Source organism: Leopardus geoffroyi, chromosome A1 (genome assembly GCF_018350155.1).
Source record: "Leopardus geoffroyi isolate Oge1 chromosome A1, O.geoffroyi_Oge1_pat1.0, whole genome shotgun sequence".
Classification (NCBI taxonomy): domain Eukaryota; kingdom Metazoa; phylum Chordata; class Mammalia; order Carnivora; family Felidae; genus Leopardus; species Leopardus geoffroyi.
The window spans coordinates 116,959,999-116,981,992 of record NC_059326.1 but is presented as its reverse complement, the minus strand read 5'-3'; the positions used below and the strand labels follow the sequence as shown (position 1 = coordinate 116,981,992).

At 39.6% G+C, this 21,994-nt stretch overlaps 1 protein-coding gene across 1 annotated transcript; it reads right to left on the bottom strand.

Moving 5' to 3' along the window:
- Window positions 1-8,568: 8,568 nt before the first annotated feature.
- On the bottom strand, window positions 8,569-18,165 carry LOC123604977 (protocadherin beta-17-like). The gene is made up of 2 exons (XM_045491167.1): window positions 16,322-18,165; window positions 8,569-11,261 (listed from the first exon to the last, which is right to left on the bottom strand). The coding sequence occupies exons 1-2, from the start codon at window positions 16,745-16,747 to the stop codon at window positions 9,237-9,239; spliced, it is 2,451 nt and encodes an 816-aa protein (XP_045347123.1). The 5' UTR covers window positions 16,748-18,165; the 3' UTR covers window positions 8,569-9,236.
- Window positions 18,166-21,994: the final 3,829 nt, after the last annotated feature.

Below are 21,994 nucleotides of genomic sequence, written 5' to 3'. Positions count from 1 at the left end.
CCCCCCCCCCCCCCCCCGCCAAGTGTCTTTGCGGTTTTATTACCATTTACCTTAAATGGTCACAGTAATGTTAGTAAGGGCCTACATTGTTTACCCCTCTGATAGTCTGAATTAGTAGAAAAGTAAATTTGTTGTTTTCCTTAATCTGGGAACAGGAAATTCAACTCTGGCTTCCCACCAGAAGTAAATCTTAAACCTTTCTCCAATTTTTTAACGGATTGGGGGTTTGGTGGCTTTTCTGGTGGTAAATCTATGACTATCTTTTCCATTTCACTTTTGGTTATCTATCTGTCAAGGTTTTGTTTAGTTTTAAAGTAATTTGTATTTAATTTTAAAAACTAGTCATTTTATCTGGATTTGCAAAATTCATTGTATTTTTTATCTTTGGTTATAGCCCTGTTCTTATTAGTAATGTTTAATTTTTTATCTCCTTTTTATTCTTGGGGAGACTTGTAAGATCTCTATTTTGCTGATCTTTTAAAATGCGGTTCTTTTTTCAAAATATGTGACCCTTGGTTCAAAATCAAATAGTACTAAGTGGTTTAGAATAAAATCTTTGTCCGCCTTTGTTTCCTTACTTTCCTAGATCCCTTCCCAATAGGCAGTCATTTTAAACTCCTTTAGTTTTCTCTTCTGCCTTATTCTGTATTCTACTGTATTTTTATTAATTTTAGGCATTATCAATTGACTCCTTATTATATTGGATTAGGTTTAGCTCTTGTACACTCAAGGCCCTTTCATGCCTTCCTTTAGTTGTAGTACTATTTCAAACATGGTTGTGTACTAATTATATTTTCTTTTTCACTGTTTTCTTGAAGTTAATAATTGCCTTGTTTTTTCATTTACTTGATTTTCTTTATTATTTATCACGTGTTCTTCCCATACTTCCAATTGCCTCTCAGTAGAATTTTCCACATGGTCATTCCCATATCTCCCGAGATACCAATTTTCTTTAAATTGAGTGTTTTCTACATTTGCTGCATTGCTATCATCCTGGAACTTTCCTTTGCTGTCATTCTTGGAGTTCTCTTTGTCTTTTATTCTCGTTGGATTTCCTATTTTAGGATTTTATTTCTTCCTCTTTTTTTGGTTTACTCCATGGCTTTAATAGATTCATCCTATAATAGTTTCATCTGAAAAGATGTCAGGGGACTTGATGATGATATCCTCCAAAATGCCTGTCTCTTGAGTTACACAGCTCCAAATTGGACTAGTTTGCACTTGAGACACAGTTGTCATCCTGGGATTATCCTTGGACATCATTTGAAGATTCATTTCATTTCTTTTTTTCAATATTCTCTTCTCTTTCTATTCTGACTTCCTCTCTTGGATTACTCTATCATTTTAATAGATATATTCCAGTAGTCTCCAGAGAAGAATGTATGAGAGTTACATTTTGTTGTGACCTTGAGGGTATTAAAATATCTTTAGTCTGCCCTCAAACTTGATTGGAAATTTGATGATAGAGTTTGAGGTTGGAAATATTTTTCTTCAGAATTTTAATATATTTTGTCAGTGAGCTCCCTAAAATAAATGTGCTTGCTAAGAAGTCTAAAGGAAACCTTATTTTATAGTTTCTATGTAACCTGTATTTTTACTTCTTGGAGCATTTCATCATTGTGCTATTTTCAAATTAAACACTGATGTGTCTTGGTTTGGGTTTAAGTTCATGCATTGACAATTGGTAAGCACTTTCTACTAGGAAACTAATTTTCTACAGCTTTTAGAAATTTTCTGGAATTATTTCATGGGTAATATTTTTTTCTCTCTCTCTCCCCTCTCTCTGTCTCTCTCAATTACTACAAATAAGATGTTGGACCTCTGGTATGATCTCTAATTTCCTTATTTTTTCTCACCTTTTTGCCATTTTAAAATAGTTTTGCAATATTTCCTGGAATACTTTCTCAACCTTACCTTCAAGCTCTTGTATTGAGATTTTCATTTATTATGTTCATATTTTACAAGAGCTCTGTTTTTTAAGGAATTTTTCTTTTTTTTAATTTTTTTTAACGTTTATTTCTTTTTGAGACAGAGAAAGACAGAGCATGAACAGGGGCGGGGCAGAGAGAGAGGGAGACACAGAATGGGAAACAGGCTCCAGGCTCTGAGCCATCAGCCCAGAGCCCAAGGCGGGACTCAACTCGCGGACCGCGAGATCGTGACCTGAGCTTAAGTCGGAGGCTTAACCGACTGAGCCACCCAGGCGCCCCTTAAGGAATTTTTCAAGAGAGTCCTCTTTTTGTGCTTATTTCATAGATGCAACAACTTATCTGATGATATTAATTTTAGGGTTTTTTTTCAAGTTTTCATCTCTGAAAACTTTATTTTGTCCAATTTACCTTTTTTCCCTCTTTGCCTGGTTTTTGTTTCAGTTTTTCTTTTTAGAAGCTTTCTTCAGGGGTATCATTCAGGTGTCTGTTCTTAACTTAGTTTGGTAGCCTAAGGAGTTCAGTGCTAGCTCTAAGCATGTTGGCAGGGCTTGTCCATTTTGATGTGTGCTCTAAGGTGAACTGGAAGCACTTGTGGTTGGGGAAACCCTAGTGTCAGTCAGAGTAGGTCTTTGCCACTTGGACTGGTTAGATTCTTCAACTCTATAAAATCTCCTACTCAAAAGGAAAAGGTATAAGTTGAAAAGGTAAAGGACTGATGGAGGAGGACGAGTGGATATCTGCATCACTCAGGATATGATAGGTAACGCTTCAATATCAAACAACCCCTCCAAATCTCAGAAGCTTAATGCAATGAAGGTTGATTCATTTCTCACACTATATATCCTATACAGTTCAGCATGGAGTCCTCATGGTGCTCAGCCAGGGATCCAGGCTTCTGGAGACTCCATCTCTACCTATGCTTTCAGGATCACTGTATTGGAGAAAGTAAATGTGTTAAACCATGTGCAGTCTCTGAAAGCCTTAGCCCAGAAGTAACATATATCATTTATTCTCACATTTTATTGGCCACATGTAATTTAAAGAAGAAATACAATTAAAATTCTGCCATGTGTCTGAGAACGGAAGCATCTGTAATTGGTCCCAATGACTCTCATTGCATTTTAACAATCCGTCAGCATACAATGTTTAGATGGTCATTTATTTCTACTACCCGTATGACCCCTGCTCTCAACTTTGCCAGTGGAACCTCTAATATAATGACTCTCCTTTTTTGTGGTGATGAGAAATCAAAACTCTAGAATTAATGCTAGGATCAGAGAAAGAGGTTGCTCATTGACTACATTGGGGAAAAGTTATCTGCTGTAGATTTAACCACTTTTCAGGCAATTTTAATGTGACCCTCCATATTTGGCATGCTATCATCATTTCCATAGTATCTAGGGCTGGTGGCTCTGATGCTTCTGAAAATCCTGCAGCCTCAACAGGATTGGTTCTCAGCTTTTCACACTTCAGGATTTGGTAGTTGGTTTGTCATTCCACTAAGTCATTCATTTACTTTCCAACTACTAAGATTTTTCCCTGTTGTCCTCTACCTTGTTCTTTCCATTATTATAAGTTTATATTTTTGAAAATATCTCTTTACTTTCATGTTAGTGCATATTTAGAGGAAGCCAAATTAAAGGTATATGTCCAACCCACCAATTTAACTCAAAATACCCTTGAATTTTTCAAAGAAATAGACTTATGTTTTATTGGTGAAATCTTCTGTGGTTATTATTCTACTTAATTAATTTACTTTTATTCCTATAATCAATACCTTTTATTTTTAAAAATTATTTTTCTTAAATCTTGAGCTGTTTTCTTTGTAAGACATGCATGTAAACCTCATAACTTTCTCTGTTCCTTCTTTGGTTATCTTAAATATTGTTTTGTTAAAGAAGCTTACTATAACAGCAAGAATTATGTTCTAGGTAATTTCTATATATAAATATGTTCTCTATAATTTCAACCTGATATTATAGAAGAAACCATAACAACAATGGCTTCTCCAAAATATAATTTTATTTTCTCTTATAAAAGGATAGTGGCTTGAAATGCATTCAGTGCTATCTGGTATAGTCACTTTCCATCTTGTTGTTTTATCACCTTCAAATCATGGCCTTCACTTTACAGTTCAAGATCGCTGTCTAATATCCACCCTTTATAGCTCCATTAAGACCAATAAGTAGGAGAAAGGGAAGGCTTTGTCTTCATTTTTAAAGACTACTTCCATGAAATATTCCATGACACTTGTAGTCATGTCTCAGTGGCCATAACTTTGGTACAAGACCACTTCCAATCACAGCAGAAGTTGGGAAATATAATTTATAGCCCACATATCCACATGAGCAACTAAAAAATGAGAGGTCTATTAGTAAAAAAAAAAATAAGGGGATAACATATATTTGGGTGAAATGAGTAGTCTATGTCATACCCATTCAAACCACACCTATAGTTCCCATTGCTCACTAGAAGCAGATAGGGTCAACTAACTTGCCTGTTTGGGTTGGTTATTAGAGGAGCATATTATTGCATTTCTACATATTGGTGCTGTGATTTGTAGCCAAAAGAATTTTTGTTCCACTGAAAACTTAGCCCCAAAGCAATAAATGAATTCATTTGCCGAGACAAGATTCTCTTTGAACTAATGATGTTTCCTCAGTGGGCTCTTGGCAACTGTCATCCATTCCTACTTCTTTTTATGACTTTAAAAAAATTCTGGGTCCAGAAATCTTAAAATTTAATTTTAAGGACTCTGAATTATTATTCTGGATGAAAACTAGGTTTTACCAATGAGATGGCTTCAGATGATGAGCTAGAGAAGACAGGCAAAGGTCATCTACCCACTGTCATTGCTATTAATCAGCAAGGTCAGAGAGATGTGAGTGCTTGCAGCCAAGTCAGCATTTCTGTGTCGAGCCATCAGTTTCAGAAGTAATTGGAAGCCATTGTGGCAGCTAGACACTAGATTCCCCTGAATTTTCACCAGTTTTAGAGGTGATGATGGGAGAGGATATTGTAGAAGCAACAGTTTTGATAGTAGCAGTAGCAGTGGCTTCCTGATTTCTATACTACAAAAATGGTAGTATGGCTTCAAAACCAGGAGTTAATTGCAGGCTCTCTCACTTCTGCTTGTCCAGTTCTTCTGATTCTGTAAGCATCTAATACCTTCTAGCAAATATCTGTTTTTGGTTAGATATACATAAAGTGGTTTCTATTTTTTTATTGTGCTGAATTCTGAATAATTCACCCAAAGTCACCCAAGGTCAAAGTCAGAATTGCATACCTTCACTCAAATTATAAGGAATAGGAGCTTGTCAGAGTTTGTAAAGGAAAAGAAGTATAAAATCATCAAGCAATTAAAGTGTTCCCTTATGCTAACACATCTTAGTTGGTTCAAAAATAGGGCAGAATAAAAAATTACAGGTGCATTCCTGAGAAACTAAGGATAAAAATGTTTAATAATCTAATTATATATATAATTAGTTGCATATATATACACATATACATATGTATATGTGTATATATATATGTGTATATATATATACAGTCTGAAACTGAATCTTAGACTCTTTCTCCCCTTATATGTAATACAATAAAATTAGCTGAAATTTCATTATTTGTGAATAAATATGGAAAATGCTCAACATATCATACACTTTACAAGATGATAGTTGGCTCACATATTCTAAATGATAAATCATTCTTTTTTAAGTTTTATTATTTATTTTGGGAGAGAGAGTGTGTGTGTGTGCGTGCACACATGAGTGGGGGAGGGGCAAAGAGAGGGAGAGAGAATCCCTAGCAGGCTCTACACTGTCAGCATACAGACTGATGCAGGGCTTGAACCCATGGGCTGTAAGATCATTATCTGAGCCAAAATCAAGAGTCGAACACCCAACCACTGAGCCCAGGCACTTGTAAATGATAAATTGTTAGGTGAACGAAACAAATGTCAAATAGTGTAAACAGTACATGAGCATTTTATAAAAATAGGTAATTTTTTTGTTGTAGTTTTTTGTTGTAATTTTTTTGTTGTAAGTTTATAAAGCCAGATGATAAAATAACACACTAATTCATTAATTCAATAATTTATTCAACTCTCATTCGTCTATATTTACCTCAGTATGTATTTTCCTAAATGTAATAGAAAAAGAGCTCTCTCCATGAGATTAAAGTTTAGTGAGGAAAGGAGATCATTTGCCTGGGCAGGGTACCCAAAGAATGAAACACCGGATTCAAAGAAAAAATAGCCTCATATATCATTGGAATGATGGCAAAATTGAATCTGCAAATTGAAACAACATTAGGCAAAACTCCTCATTTCTGAAATGGATGGTATAGATAATTCAGATGACTTTCCCATGGAAAACAATAAAGAATAATGTACAAGACTTTTTAAAAAAACTACTTTAGGGGCGCCTGGGTGGCGCAGTCGGTTAAGCGTCCGACTTCAGCCAGGTCACGATCTCGCGGTCCCTGAGTTCGAGCCCCGCGTCGGGCTCTGGGCTGATGGCTCAGAGCCTGGAGCCTGTTTCCGATTCTGTGTCTCCCTCTGTCTCTGCCCCTCCCCCGTTCATGCTCTGTCTCTCTCTGTCCCAAAAATAAATAAACGTTGAAAAAAAAATTAAAAAAAAAAAACTACTTTAAAAATATTGAAGAGCTAGGGGTGCTTGGGTGGCTCAGTGGGTTGATCGGTTGAGCAATTCCCTCTTGATTTCAGCTCAAGTTATCGTCCTGGAATCAAGTCCTGCCTCCAGCTCCACACTAAGTGTGGAGCCTGCTTAAGATTCTCTCTCTCTCTCTCTCTCTCTCTCTCTCTCTCCCCCTCCCTCTGCCCCTCTCCCCACTCGCTCTCTCTCTCTCTCTTAAAAAAATTAAAGAGCTAAAAACATAGTAGAAAACACAATGGAAAAAAAGCCCAATTTTTGATGGAAGCTTGTAATGGAGGAGTAAACCGTGTGTCAGAACAACAAAACTCATTATTCCCTCAGGGCAATTAAAAATATTTGCCCTTGGACTTTGATTTGAAGCTATTCATGAGATTAAATATAAATCGGGGCGCCTGGGTGGCGCAGTCGGTTAAGCGTCCGACTTCAGCCAGGTCACGATCTCGCGGTCCGTGAGTTCGAGCCCCGCGTCAGGCTCTGGGCTGATGGCTCAGAGCCTGGAGCCTGTTTCCGATTCTGTGTCTCCCTCTCTCTCTGCCCCTCCCCCGTTCATGCTCTGTCTCTCTCTGTCCCAAAAATGAATAAACGTTGAGATTAAATATAAATCAAGACTCAGGGTCAACCAAATTTGCAGCATATTCTACAAAGATCCTCCCATTTTAAGAGATCCCTACAGGGCTATATCCACTATATATACATATGTTTATACAATGTAAACATAAACAAATCTAAAGATGCTCCCTCACCCCAACTTCAGGGAACTATATGGAAGCGCTCCTGATGTTAAGTAGAGCAGAAAAAAAAGAAAAGATGCCTGGGAAATTATAGCTACTGACTGGTCTTCATGTGTGTTTAATTTTCAATATGCATATGTTGAGTTGTGAGAAACATCAAGCCATAAAATTGGTTTGCAGTGGTTCCCTACTGAGAGTGATTTAAGAATCCTAGCTGAACCCAATGAAAATACATTTTGAAGGATGAAACATGCAACCTAGGCTTTGAGGACATCCTACAAGTAAATTTTTCAAGGGCAATCAACCATATGAGTCACACAAAGAAACAAAGATAAAACCAATAAGAAAAATCAGTAACAATACAGCAGAAATAGGCACATACAAACTTCAGCTATCAGAAGTATCAGACAGCTTTAAAAACTAACTATGCTTACCATATGTAAATAAATAAATGACTGCTTGAACATATTTGCATGAAACAGAGTGAAAGGGTACACTGACTTTGAAAACATAAAAAGTCTAAAAAATCATGGGGATTATCCTTTAAAAATACATTGTAAATACTATAAACATTGAAAAGGTACTATATAGAACAAAAAGTATAAAGTAAGGTGAAAGGGGCATGTATTAGAGGATGCCTCATTTTTTAGCAGGCAGTTAAGTGATGCTAATATCTTTTTTTTTTTTTATTTTTTTAACGTTTATTTATTTTTGAGACAGAGAGAGACAGAGCATGAACGGGGGAGGGGCAGAGAGAGAGGGAGACACAGAATCGGAAGCAGGCTCCAGGCTCTGAGCCGTCAGCCCAGAGCCCGATGCGGGGCTCGAACTCACGGACCGCGAGATCGTGACCTGGCTGAAGTCGGACGCTTAACCGACTGAGCCACCCAGGCGCCCCAAGTGATGCTAATATCTTACTATGCATTATATTCTTGTGTTTTAACTTTATAGAGATTATTTATCTAAGCTTAAGCAAAATCTATAGTTGCATATAATTTTTGCTTTATTACATTCAGGTGAAACATAGTTTTAATTATGAATCTATGATGAGCACTGGGTCTGTATGTAAGTAATGAATCACTAAATTCTACTGAAACTAATATTACACTCTATGTTAACTAATTAGAATTTAAACAAAAATCTGAAAGAGAAAAAAATTTTCTGTTTTCTATTCATATTGAATATGTTTGAATCATGTAACTTTCTATTATTTTAAAAGAATGAGAATCATTATTTACATACCCAAATCATTTATTTTGAAAAAGTAATCATAAGTCTACCAACATTTTTTTCCTATTTAACAGGGATTGAATTCTTTAAAATTGTATCAGATGGTATAGTCCAAAGAGATCAATTTTGAAAGACAATACTCAACTTAGACGACACCCAGATAAAATATTAGTTCCTTTGAGGCAAGACAAAACACTACTACAGAAATCTAACAATTTCTAACGTGACAAAATTTGTTTGTATAAATGAAAAGTATAATTCATTTGTATAAATGAAAAGTATTTTTAAAATTGGAAGTCATGATTTACAATACTCTATGCTAATGATAATCAGAAAACACAATTCTCTTAGCCATAACAAGATATTAGTGAACAAGCTCAAACATCAGGAACCTGAAAACATTTCTGACCTCCAAAAATCTTCCCCCACAAAACAGATACACCATTTCTCCCCTATTGTATGAACATGCAAAATGTGAGCTGGCTAAAAACACCACCACCAACAACAAAAACCCAGAGATTCAGAACGTAAAATACTTCAATAGGCTGAAATACCTATAAATATGACAATAATTATTGTGTGAATATGTAGTTCTTTATGTGAATGAACAGGTTGAGAACTAATAATACATTAGTTAGTATTATCATATATCTCCCCTTAAGGTGAGATGCCTAAGTGAACCCAAAATTATTTGTAAAATTAGAGTTTTCCTCGGCGTCCCTACCAGCTGCTTCACTCACGAAGTTGGGGAAAATGGGCTTGAGAAACTTGAACTCACTGGTCCCCGAGCCTCCCCGAAGACACACCTCATACTGGTAGCTCTGGGACAGCGTCCCCGCGCCGCTGACGTCCACCAGGTGGCCCGGAAAGTGGCCCTCAGGCCCCGAGCAGCGACCCGCAGACGCCGCCCGGCTCCGCCTGCACAGCCGCACCGCCACGAACACCAGCACCGAGAACAGGAAGAGCGACGACACGGACGCCAAGGCGACGACCAAGTAGACGGTGAGCGGGTCTGCCCGCGCCTCGGCCGCCGCCACCTCCGGGAGCGGCAGGTAGGGCTGCGAGAAGCCGTCCACCAGCAGCACGTGCAGCGTGACGCTGGCCGAGCGCGGCGGCTCGCCATTGTCCCTGACCAGCACCACCAGCCTGTGCTTGACGGCGTCGCGCTCGCTCAGCAGCCGGGCCGTGCGCACCTCGCCGTTGTGCGCCCACACGCCGAACAGCCCGGGCTCCGTGGCCTTGAGCAGCTGGTACGACAGCCAGGCGTTCTGGCCCGAGTCGCCGTCCACCGCCACCACCTTGGTCACCAGGTAGCCCGCCTCGGCCGCCCTGGGCACCAGCTCGGTGCAGGGCGCAGAGCCGTTCTGCGGCGGGTACAGCACGAAGGGCGCGTTGTCGTTGTCGTCCAGCACCAGCACGCGCACCCGCGCCTGGCTGCTGAGCGCGGGCGAGCCGCGGTCGGCCGCGCGCACGCCGAACTCGAACGCCTGCAGCGCCTCGTAATCCAGGGACCTGAGCGCGAACAGCTGCCCGTTGTCCGCGTTGACGGACACCAGGGAGGCCAGGGGCAGCTGCGGGTCCGCGGGCGGCAGCAGCGAGTAGGTGACCTGGGCGTTGGCGCCCGAGTCCCTGTCCGTGGCGCTCACGCTGCCGATGTGCAGGGCGGGGCTGTTGTTCTCGCGGACGCGCAGGGTGTAGGTGGTTTGGCTGAAGGCGGGGGCGTTGTCGTTGACGTCGGACACCGTCACGGTTATGTTGTGCTGCGTTTTCAGCCTGGGGGTCCCCAAGTCAGTGACGGTGATGGTGATGTTGTAATCGGCCTGGCTCTCTCTATCCAGCGCTCTTTCAGTCACCAAAGTGTAGAAATTTTCTACAGTAAGTTTCAGAAAGAAGGGGAGATGGTCTTGGATGGTACACATCATTTTGCCATTTTCCCCGGAGTCTGGATCTGAAATTCCGAAAATCGCGACGACGGTGTCAGGGGTGTTTTCTGGGATATCACTGATGAGTACTGACATTGTCAGTTCGGGGGCGTTGTCGTTTACATCCATCACTTCTATAGCTATAGTGCATTTTCCCGAAAGACCCCCACCATCTGAGGCCTCAATTTCCAAACGATAAGATCGAATTTCCTCAAAATCCAACGTTTTTTTTAATCGAATTTCCCCCGTGACTGCGTTTATTTCAAAGGCCTGAATCACTTGATTTGAGGATTGGAAAAATGAGTAGGATAACTCTCCATAGGTCCCAGCATCTAAATCTGTAGCAAACACGGTGATGACAAGGGAACCTACAGGGCTGTTTTCTGGGACCTGGACCTCATAGAGCAGCTGAGCAAATTCAGGGGCATTATCATTTATGTCCAGGACTACAATGAGAACCTGAGAAGTCCCAGTTCTCGGAGGTGACCCACCATCCAGCGCCGTGAGCGTTAACCTGAGCTCTGACTGCTCCTCACGGTCCAGAGCTTTGTCCAGCACCAGCTCAGGGTATCTCCTGCCATCACTGTGATTTAGAGTGAAAAGGTGGAAATGGGAGTTGGTGCTAATAGTGTAGTTCTGAACTGTGTTACTGCCCACGTCTAAATCTTGAGCTATTTTCAAAGGAAATGCAGTCCCTGGATGGCTGCTTTCCGAGATTTTCAGGAGGATTTCATTTTCCAGGAATTCTGGGGCATGGTCATTTACATCTAGTAACTGTAGTTCACCTTGAATAAAGTGCACTGGGCTTTTTAGTAACACCTGGAAATGCAGTGTACATGGATCTGTGTCACTGCACAACTCTTCCCGGTCCAATTTTTCTTTTAGGATCAAATTGCCACTCTTCTGCTCGAGCTGCAAATACTGTTGATTCCCTTTGGAAAGAATCCGGGCGTCCCGTGCCTCCAGCTCCCCTAAGCCAAGCCCCAGATCTTTTGCAAGGTTGGCCACAAAAGAGCCGCTTTCCCTCTCTTCTAGAACCGAATATTTAATGGTCATACCGTCCACCTCCCACAGAATTAATAGTATTAATACAATAATAATGGCGGTCACTTGCCTTTTCTGTGGCGCTTTGGGTAGCGGTGTTTCCATCGTTCCTTAGGGTCCAAAAGATGCAGTTATTTAATCACAAAATAATTGCTGTGCAGCCAACTCCGCTATCTCGGTTCAATAATCTTGAGTTAGTTCTTAACACTGATTGATATGGCGATAGCTGCCTCTCAGAAACCTACTATCCCCCTAATGGTGTAAAACATTTCCTTTTTGAGCAGCTAGAAACTGCTCAGCTATTATGGTGCCTGAAGAGATAGTTTTTTACTTTCTTAGCCTGCAGCGCCACCAAGCGTCTTGCCTTACAACTTCAGGGTTTTTTGTTTGTTTTTTTCCTTTTTAAAGCATCATGCAACAGTTAAAACAAATAGAAAGCCTTTTGGGTTATAAACTCTCTTCCACCCAATTGCAGGTAACAGGTAACTAACAATATTTGTGAGAGCAAAAGTAATACCTATATATATATGTCTATACTCATCTTCGTTAAAGGTACAAGGTACAAGTTCAGTAACACAAAACTCTGCTCAAGACAAATTCACTTACCCATTTAACCAGTATTTCTCCATGCAGGCATTTTTCCAGCTTCTGGAGATTAAGTGGTAAAATAAACACAAAAGTTCTTCCTCATGGGTGCTTACATTCAATTACAAAAATACTAATTTGTTGTATTGTTGGAAGAAGTTACAAATTTTAAAATTTACTTTCCACTCCCAAAGTGAAATGTGCCTGTAACCCCTGAAAAAAATTAAAATGTGATTTCGTGTCAGTCTCCTGGACTACATAGCCTTTGGAATTTTTTTTTTCCTTCATAAAATCACTCCATGCAATGCCCAATAAGACTAAGAGGAAATGGCTGTTTGATTTGTTAGAAATCAATATAAGTTCAGGATTCAGGCAGTGTCTTTTCTACAAAGATGAAAAAGGAAAAAAAAGTCATTGGAGTTAAAGATACACTTTCTGGGGAAGTGTTTTAACCTGTCAACATTGGACAGGGGTCCATCCCAGTGTATATCCCCTGGGACTATGGAAATGAGTATACCGAAAAATACCACAGCACCAACGAAAGCCAAGTGGTTGCAGTGACCTAGCAGGAAAAGTAGTTTCCCCCAAAGAAGAATGCTATTCCGAGGAGCATGGGATAAATATCTAAGAATGCAAAACAGTAAGTGTTCCCTACACTCATTGAACCACCTAGTAATAATCCATGACAGTTCACTTATTTGGACACAAATCACAGCCAAATATAATTTAGTTAAGGCTAGTTCCATTTTAATTAAGTATAAAAATAAAATATTCACTCAGCTGTCACTTTAGTATAAATTGCCTGACTTTGATGGGAAGATGAAATGAGAAATTTTTCTTAAAATACTACAAATAAAACCAGCACAAGACAAATACCGGCTAAACTGTGAAAGTAAATGATTTTATGGTTAATAAAGATAAATGACAGGGTGGCTGGCTGGCTCAGCTGGTTGAGCAACTGACTTGATCTCAGCTCAGGTTTTAATCACAGGGTTGTGAGTTCAGAACCTGCACTGGGCTCCACACTGAGCGTGGAGCCTACTTAAAAAACAAAGATAAATGATACTTACACAGCACTAGAACAGAAAATCTGACATTACCTAATAACCTGACACTAACAGCTTACTTAGGTCTTGGCAGGTATCACATATAAAAAAGCTTTAGAAGCTAGGAGGAAGGTATTTTTCAATATAATTTGGATTTTACTAAATAATACATTTGAACTTTCAGATTGTTAGACAAAGACAAGGAGATGAAATATACTCTGAACATTTTATATTCTGTAATAGAGTTTAGGGTGCATGGAGGGTGTTTTCTGTTTAGAAAGAAAATAAAACAATGATGTGTAGTTTCACTTACTGACAAAGGTACTTCATTAGCATTTTTCTGTATTCCTTGAAAATTAATTTTTAAAATTCACTATTGGAATGTTAATAACTTTCAACAAATATTTATTATGCACTTATAATTGGGTTGGTATTATTAAAAAAGACTATCATAGGCTTACATGAAGCTCACAAATTGGAGTTTAATGTACTGATACTTTTGTAAAGTTTATATGCATAGAAAAATGTATTGATTATTATGGTATGTTGAATTACCCATAAATATGAATGGCTATCCTCGCATTTAGCCATCTTTAGTATTTATCTTTAGTTATTCACACTGTGGCAGTCACCCCAAAATGAAACTTAAACAAGCAGATTAAATATCAAACATTCACATTTTCTTCTTCTTTTTTTTTTAAGTAGGCTCTATAACCAACATGGGACTTGAACTCACCACCCAGGTCAAGAGTCGAATGCTCTACCAACTGAGTCAGCCAAATGCCCCAAACACTCACATTTAAAAAATTTCCTTACATAGCTATAGTGATGACCATTGTCACTAATAGATATACAATCCTACTTAAGGACTTTGCATTACAATTTTTGTAAAATGAATAGATGATTGAGTTTCAAAAATTTTAAAGTATTCAAATAAAAATTTACTTTTTATTCAGACTGTCAAATATAGTTGAGAGTAACAAAAATCTACTAACCATAGCATAGGGAAAATACTATGTATACTCAGTATCTGATTTTTTCTCAATCTAAGGACGTGTCGTAAATAATTAAAATCGGACCATCAGTAACATGTAACTTTGAGTTAAAAGAGATTTTCAAAAGAGCTGAATAGAATACTTAACTGAATAAGAAACTATCCAGAACCGTGGGGCTTTCCTCCATTTCCTTTCCAATGCCCTGGGGAGGGAAGTTCGGGATAATCGGCCTCAAGAACTTGAACTCACTAGTCCCCGAGCCTCCCCGAAGACACACCTCATACTGGTAGCTCTGGGACAGCGTCCCCGCGCCGCTGACGTCCACCAGGTGGCCCGGAAAGTGGCCCTCAGGCCCCGAGCAGCGACCCGCAGACGCCGCCCGGCTCCGCCTGCACAGCCGCACCGCCACGAACACCAGCACCGAGAACATGAAGAGCGACGACACGGATGCCAAGGCGACGACCAAGTAGACGGTGAGCGGGTCTGCCCGCGCCTCGGCCGCCGCCACCTCCGGGAGCGGCAGGTAGGGCTGCGAGAAGCCGTCCACCAGCAGCACGTGCAGCGTGACGCTGGCCGAGCGCGGCGGCTCGCCATTGTCCCTGACCAGCACCACCAGCCTGTGCTTGACGGCGTCGCGCTCGCTCAGCAGCCGGGCCGTGCGCACCTCGCCGTTGTGCGCCCACACGCCGAACAGCCCGGGCTCCGTGGCCTTGAGCAGCTGGTACGACAGCCAGGCGTTCTGGCCCGAGTCGCCGTCCACCGCCACCACCTTGGTCACCAGGTAGCCCGCCTCGGCCGCCCTGGGCACCAGCTCGGTGCAGGGCGCAGAGCCGTTCTGCGGCGGGTACAGCACGAAGGGCGCGTTGTCGTTGTCGTCCAGCACCAGCACGCGCACCCGCGCCTGGCTGCTGAGCGCGGGCGAGCCGCGGTCGGCCGCGCGCACGCCGAACTCGAACGCCTGCAGCGCCTCGTAATCCAGGGACCTGAGCGCGAACAGCTGCCCGTTGTCCGCGTTGATGGACACCAGGGAGGCCAGGGGCAGCTGCGGGTCCGCGGGCGGCAGCAGCGAGTAGGTGACCTGGGCGTTGGCGCCCGAGTCCCTGTCCGTGGCGCTCACGCTGCCGATGTGCAGGGCGGGGCTGTTGTTCTCGCGGACGCGCAGGGTGTAGGTGGTTTGGCTGAAGGCGGGGGCGTTGTCGTTGACGTCGGAGACCGTCACGGTTATGTTGTGCTGCGTTTTCAGCCTGGGGGTCCCCAAGTCGGTGACGGTGATGGTGATGTTGTACTCGGCCTGGCTCTCTCTATCCAGCGCTCCTTCAGTTACCAATGTGTAGAAATTCTCCACTGATGGTTTTAGAAGAAAGGGGAGATTGTCATCTATAGAGCAAACAATCTGTTGATTTTGTCCAGAATCTGCATCTGATACACTGAAAACTGCCACTATGATGTCTGGCAGGTTTTCGGGAATGGGACTGGTGAGTGAGGACATGGTCAATTCAGGAGTGTTGTCATTTACGTCCAGAACCTTGATGACCAAAGAGCATTTTCCTGATAGTCCCCCACCATCTGTAGCCTCAATATCCACATGGTAAGATTGAAATTCCTCAAAATCCAAAGTCTTTCTCAGTCGAATTTCGCCTGTAATTGCGTTTATTTCGAAGGGCTGATTAATGTCATCTACCTGAAATAGGGCGTAAGATACTTCCCCAAAAGATCCAGCATCTAAATCCCTCGCTGAGACGGTGATAATCAGAGAGCCCAGGGAATTGTTTTCAGGGATTTGCGCCTCATATTGCTCCTGAGCAAACTCGGGGGCGTTGTCATTGATGTCCAAGACCACTATCTGAATCTCCGTGGTTCCAGAACGCGGCGGAGACCCACCATCCAGTGCTGTGAGGGTAAGCCTAAGCTCGGGCTGCTCCTCCCGGTCCAAGGCTTTGTCTAGCACCAGCTCCGGGAACTTCCTGCCGTCTCTGCGATTGCGAGTGAGAACGTGGAAATGAGGATTGGAGCTGATTATGTAGCTCTGAAGACCGTTGCTACCAGCGTCTAAATCCTGTGCCATTTTCAAAGGAAATAGCTTTCCTGGTGTAGTAATTTCTGATATTTTTAGTAGCATTTCTCTGGTTGGGAACTCTGGGGCGTGGTCATTTATGTCTCTGACTCGTAAAGCAGCCTGAAAAAACTGCAAGGGATTTTCCAGTAATACTTGGAAAGGTAGCACACAGGGCTCAGTGGAACCGCACAGCTCTTCCCGGTCCAGTTTCTCATTTAGCAGCAAATCATAAGTCTGTGAGTCAAGCTGCAAATGCTGTCTGTTCCCCTTGAAAACGACCTGAGCACCCCGCTCAGCCAGCTCTCCTCTCTTGAGTCCCAGATCCTTTGTCAAATTGGCCACAAACGTGCCACTTTCTGTCTCCTCCAGGACAGAATATTGAATCGATTCTGAACCCACTTCCCACAAAATCATCCATATAATGAGGATAGTCACTTGCCTTTTCTTGCGATGTACTTTTGTTTGCGCCATTTCTATTAGGTCTGATTCCAGAGGAAAAAATCCTTTTCCAGCCCCAATCACCACGTCCATCATCTACCCTCCGTAATCTCTTTGCTGTTGAATTTCGAATTTGTCTTATAACTTCTCTGGTGACGACTGCCTTCCTGAATACTTCTAACTTTGCTCTAGCTGTAAATGTGTCCTGTATTTGAGGGGAGAGAGGGTCTCTGAATAAAATGGAGTCCACCGAATCTGCAGAGCTTTATTCACTCTCTTAGCCTGCACTGCCACCACGCGTTCAAATTGATAACTTCAATATAACATACAGGCAATACTATTCCCCAAATCTGAGCGTTATAAAGACTTTGAGGTGGAGTCAGTGTTTCTCAAACCATAGTGTGTGAACCATATGCATAAATAATTACTTGGGAGTCTTGGGTTGCTTTTTTTTCAAAGTCAACTCCTGGTCTTCCCTCTAGATCTTGAATCAAATTCTCTGGGGGTGCTAACTGAAATCTGCACTTCAATCTTTGTCTTTAAGTGATTCTCATGCATACTAACGTTTAAAAATCACTACCCCAAGTAATGTAAATTTACTATAATCATCTTGTATTCTTTGGCAATGAAATTTATCTCTGACGAATAGTGTGATTTGTGAATTCAAAATGTACATTATTTGTCCCAACAAATCAATAAACTACAAAATGTAAATGTTGGTTAGCAACACCAATTATAAAATAAAAAAACTATTTCTCTAAGTTATATGGCTCATAAAATGACATAAACAACAGACCTACTTTATTTTGTGCTTATACCTGCAAAATAAAGGAAAGAATTAGGCTATTAGAAGGAAAACTGAGGCCAAGAAATACTTTAGAAGTATCTAATCAATTCAATTATTTAAAAGAGGAACTAGCAACAATCAATAGTCTGTCATGAGTACACATCTTGGGATTTTACTTCATTTTGTACAGGTAGGATTGGTCATGATTTTTATTAGGATTGTTTATATTATTGTAATTTTTAAATCAAATTTAACTCCTATAGTAATTAATCGAGGCCCAAATATATTATCCTGTTGTAAGGACATAATGCAATGCAGAAAATAAACATTCACCTCTGCCACCCTCCCACAACAAAGATGACATGAGTTTCTATAAATAAATATCAAATAAGGTAATGTGAAAGGTGAATTACACTTGAGTGGATTCCACAGAATTCAATGATGGTTCATCATGGCTTTATCCATTTCTATCTCCTCAGTTTCTGTTCAGATTAATAGGAAAACATGTCTTTAAACATCCTGAAAATACATGAACTGGGTCAGTGCACATATAACAACACAAAATACGCCAAGTATAATTTCATTTCAGATTGGTTTCATACATATTGAGAGATTAAATCAACTGAGTTCAACCAAACTTCACTTCAGGTAAGAGCCAAAATGATGAAAGATTAAAACTGAGGATCTTTTTCAAAATGTTTCAACTCTAGGTAAAATAAGTAAAGCTAAATAACATCTAAACTCTGGCCATATGAAATAATTTTGTACTTAAAAAGCACTCTATCTATCCAGAAGGATAAAAAAATAAGATTATGGTGACCAGTCTCTATGGTTCACTTGATAAATGTTACTGAGAATAGATTTCCTTGAGGGTATGAATAACAAAATAAACTGATGAAGTAAAACCAACAACCATAAACACATTAGATGGGTGTAGTTTCTTCTTTGAAACAGAGCTATTTCTAGCCCAACCCTAAAGATTTCCTTCCTTCAGTGGATATTCTGATTCCAGCTTAATGGCATCCCTGACATCTGTGCAGTCCTTTATTTACTCTCTTGACCTGCAGCACCACCACACATCTTCACAGATAGCTTACTGAATAATTTTTCATTTTAAAGCAAATTTTACTAGCAGTACAGCATTTGTAGAACTCAGTTTAGATCACTGAAATATCTTGGAGAACATTGCTTTTTATTATAGAAAGAAGAACAGAATACCTTAATGTATCCTCCAAGGGTGTCAGTTGGTATGTGAAGAAACTGCCTCTTTATGGAAATGGATTACTTTAGATTCTTTCAGGAGAATGCATCTCTGTTTTACTCTCTTTTGTTTTGCTTTACTAGAGTAGAATTGAATTGACATTTGTCAACTTGTCTCACAAGTAATAACTCATTAGCACTTATTGTGAAACAAGTTCAGTACATACAAGGCAAACAGCATAACTTCCATGTACACATCACCCAGCTTCAAAACATCTTGTCTTGCTTCATCTATACCTTTCCCTCCACCCTCCGCCTCCCAGTCAATGTTTATTTTTGTATAGTTGTTTTAAGGTAACATTTACACAAATTGAAATGCACCAATCTTAACTGTGCCATTTTAACAATGGATCCATCCATGTAACCCACAACTCTTTCAAGATATAGAACGTTTCCTTCATTCATTGGGAACCTTCTTACTCATATTCCAGCTTAATTTTAATAATTAGGTGGCAAAACCTTTGTTTCCTCTAGACACAACATGTAAAGGGAAACAATGTAAAAAAACACCATTTCCAATATTCATACCAATACTTATTATGTTCGTGTATGCTTATGTGAAGTGACAGATCATTAAGATTAACTGATTATTATCAAAGAGCTGAAATACTTTGATGAAACATTATAAAGTATATTAAACTTAATTTTATTTAGTTAGCTTATAATTATTGCATAGCTGATCAAGCTGATTTCCATTTTTATGCTACAAATGTTTGTTTTCCTTTCATTCCATTATACATTTTAAAAATTCTTCAAGTTTACTAAAAATGAAAGATAAAGACTAACCCTCATGGTTCATCTTAGAACTCTTTAATTTTGTTATAAATCTCTTAAAATCTCATTTAACTATATGCAAGAAAAAACAATGACTCAGGGCAAAGATGGAGATATGTAAGCAATCACTTAAAGAACCCTCTCAATTGATGGGAGAAAGAAATGATGCATAAAAGCCTGAAAGTATAAAGGAATTGATGCTAAACACATTTGAAATCTCAAATGTTTGGGGAAGAAGACTTCCTTGTTAGATATCTGTCAGTTTTATTTTTTCAAAGAATCAACTTTTTACTTCATTGATTTTCTCTATTATTTTTATTTGGAATTTAATTGATTTCTTCTATTATTTATACTATTTCCTTCCTCCTGCTTCTCCTGCTTGCTTTGGGTTATTTTTCTCTTATTTTTCTAGATTCTGGAGGTGGGAGATTAGATGATTGGGACTTTTCCTCTTTTCTTTAAAAAAATTTTTTAAGTTTGAGAGACAGAGAGAAACATCACATGTGCACAGAGGCAGGGCAGAAAGAGAAGGAGAGAAAAAGGATCCCAGACAGGCTCCACACCATCAGTGATGAGTCCCACGCAGGGCTGGAACTCAATAAACGAACTGTGAGATCATGATCTAAGCTGAAATCAAGAGTCAAGACGCTTAACCGAGTGAGCCACCCAGGAGCCCCTTCCTCTTTTCTAATATGCATTTAGTGCTATAAATGTCCCTCTGCACTGCTTTAGCTGTGTCTTATAAATTTTAATTTGTTGTCTTTTCATTTTTAGTTCAGCTTGATGTATTTTTTATATTCCTTGAGACTTTGCCTTTGATCCATGGATTAATTAGAAATGTTTCGTTTTCAAGCATTTGAAGATTTTCCTGTTACTTTATGTTTGATTTTTTAGTTTGATTCTATTGTGAATGGAGAACCCACACTGTATGATTTCAGTTCTTTTAAATTGATTGAAATTTGTGTATGGCCTTGTTTACACAGTCTATCTTGCATATTTTTGGGAAGCATTTGAAAAGAATGTGTATTCTGGTATTTTTGGCTAGGTGTTCTGTAAATATGGATTAGATCCATCCTGTTGAGGGTGTTGTTCGGTTCTGTGTTCTTGCTGATTTTCTGTATTGAAGTATCCAACTTTTATTGTAGATCTATTTCTCCTTTCAGTTTTGTCAGTTTTTGCTTCACGTATTTTGTACCTTTGTTGTTTGTAAATATGTATACTTATTTAGGAATGCTGTGTCCTCTTTTATCATTACCTAATGTCCTACTCTGTCTCTGGTCATTTTCTTTCCTCTGATGTCACTTTATCTGATATTAGTATGGCCACTCCTAATACATTTTTATCAACATTTGCATAATATGTTTTCCATCTTTTTACATTCAACCTGCCTATATCATATTTGAAGTGAAGTTTCTTGTAGACAGCATACAGTTGGTCATTTTTAAACACATTATATCAATCTCTTTGTATTGATTGGTGTGTTCAGACCATTTACATTAAATGTAATTACTGATATAGTAGAGCCTAAGCCTGACATTTTATTTTTTCTTTTATATTTGTTCTGATTTTTGTTTCTGTTTTCTTTTTCCTGCCTTTCTTGTAGTTTATTAGAACACTTTTTTAGAATTCCACTTTGATTTATCTATAGCGTTTTTTGGTGTATCACACTGTATAGCTTTTATAGTAGTTGCTCCATACTTAACTTATTACAGTTTACTGGTATGTCATTTTACCAGTTCAAGAGAAGGATAGAAAACTTACCTCCCTTTAACCTCCCCCATTTAAAGCTGTCTTAAGTATTTCCTCAATATATACTTAGAACTAATCAGACATAATCATATATAATTTGGGATTCAACCATCAAACATAATTTAGAAAACTCAAGAGGAGAAGGAATGTCTATGGCATTTAACCATATTTTTATTTACTGTGTTCTTCTTTCCTGATGTTCCAAGATTCTTTTTTTAATTGATTCCTTTCTGTTTGGATAACTTCCGTCAGCCAGTCTTTTAGGGTAGGTCTACTGGCAACAAATTCTCTTCCTGAAAGATATTTTCACTGGATATATGATTCTTTTAACATTTCTTTTCTTTCAGCACTTGAAAAATATGTGTCACTTGTTTCTGACTCCCATGGTTTTTGGTGAGAAATCTACTGTCACTGCCATCAAGATTTTTTCCTTTTCTTTAGTTTTCAGAAATTTGGTGTGGATTTCTAGATTTGACGTCATGAGGTTTTTCCCCTGTTTTCAGCATGTCACTCTTCTGCTGTGAAGTTGCCAGGATATCCCTGCATCCTGTAGCAACAAATATCAACACTTCTCCTAGGGGAAGAAACAGAAATGCTCAAAATAAAGTGAGGGACTCACTTTAAAAGAGGATGGAGAGGAAAAACCAAAGATGTAAAATAAAGGAGAAATAAAAGAAACTAGAGATATTACTGAGAATGTTCAATATCTGACAAAACACAAGGCTCAGAAAAAAATAAAGTTAGGAATACAGTTATTAAGGAAATAATAGTAG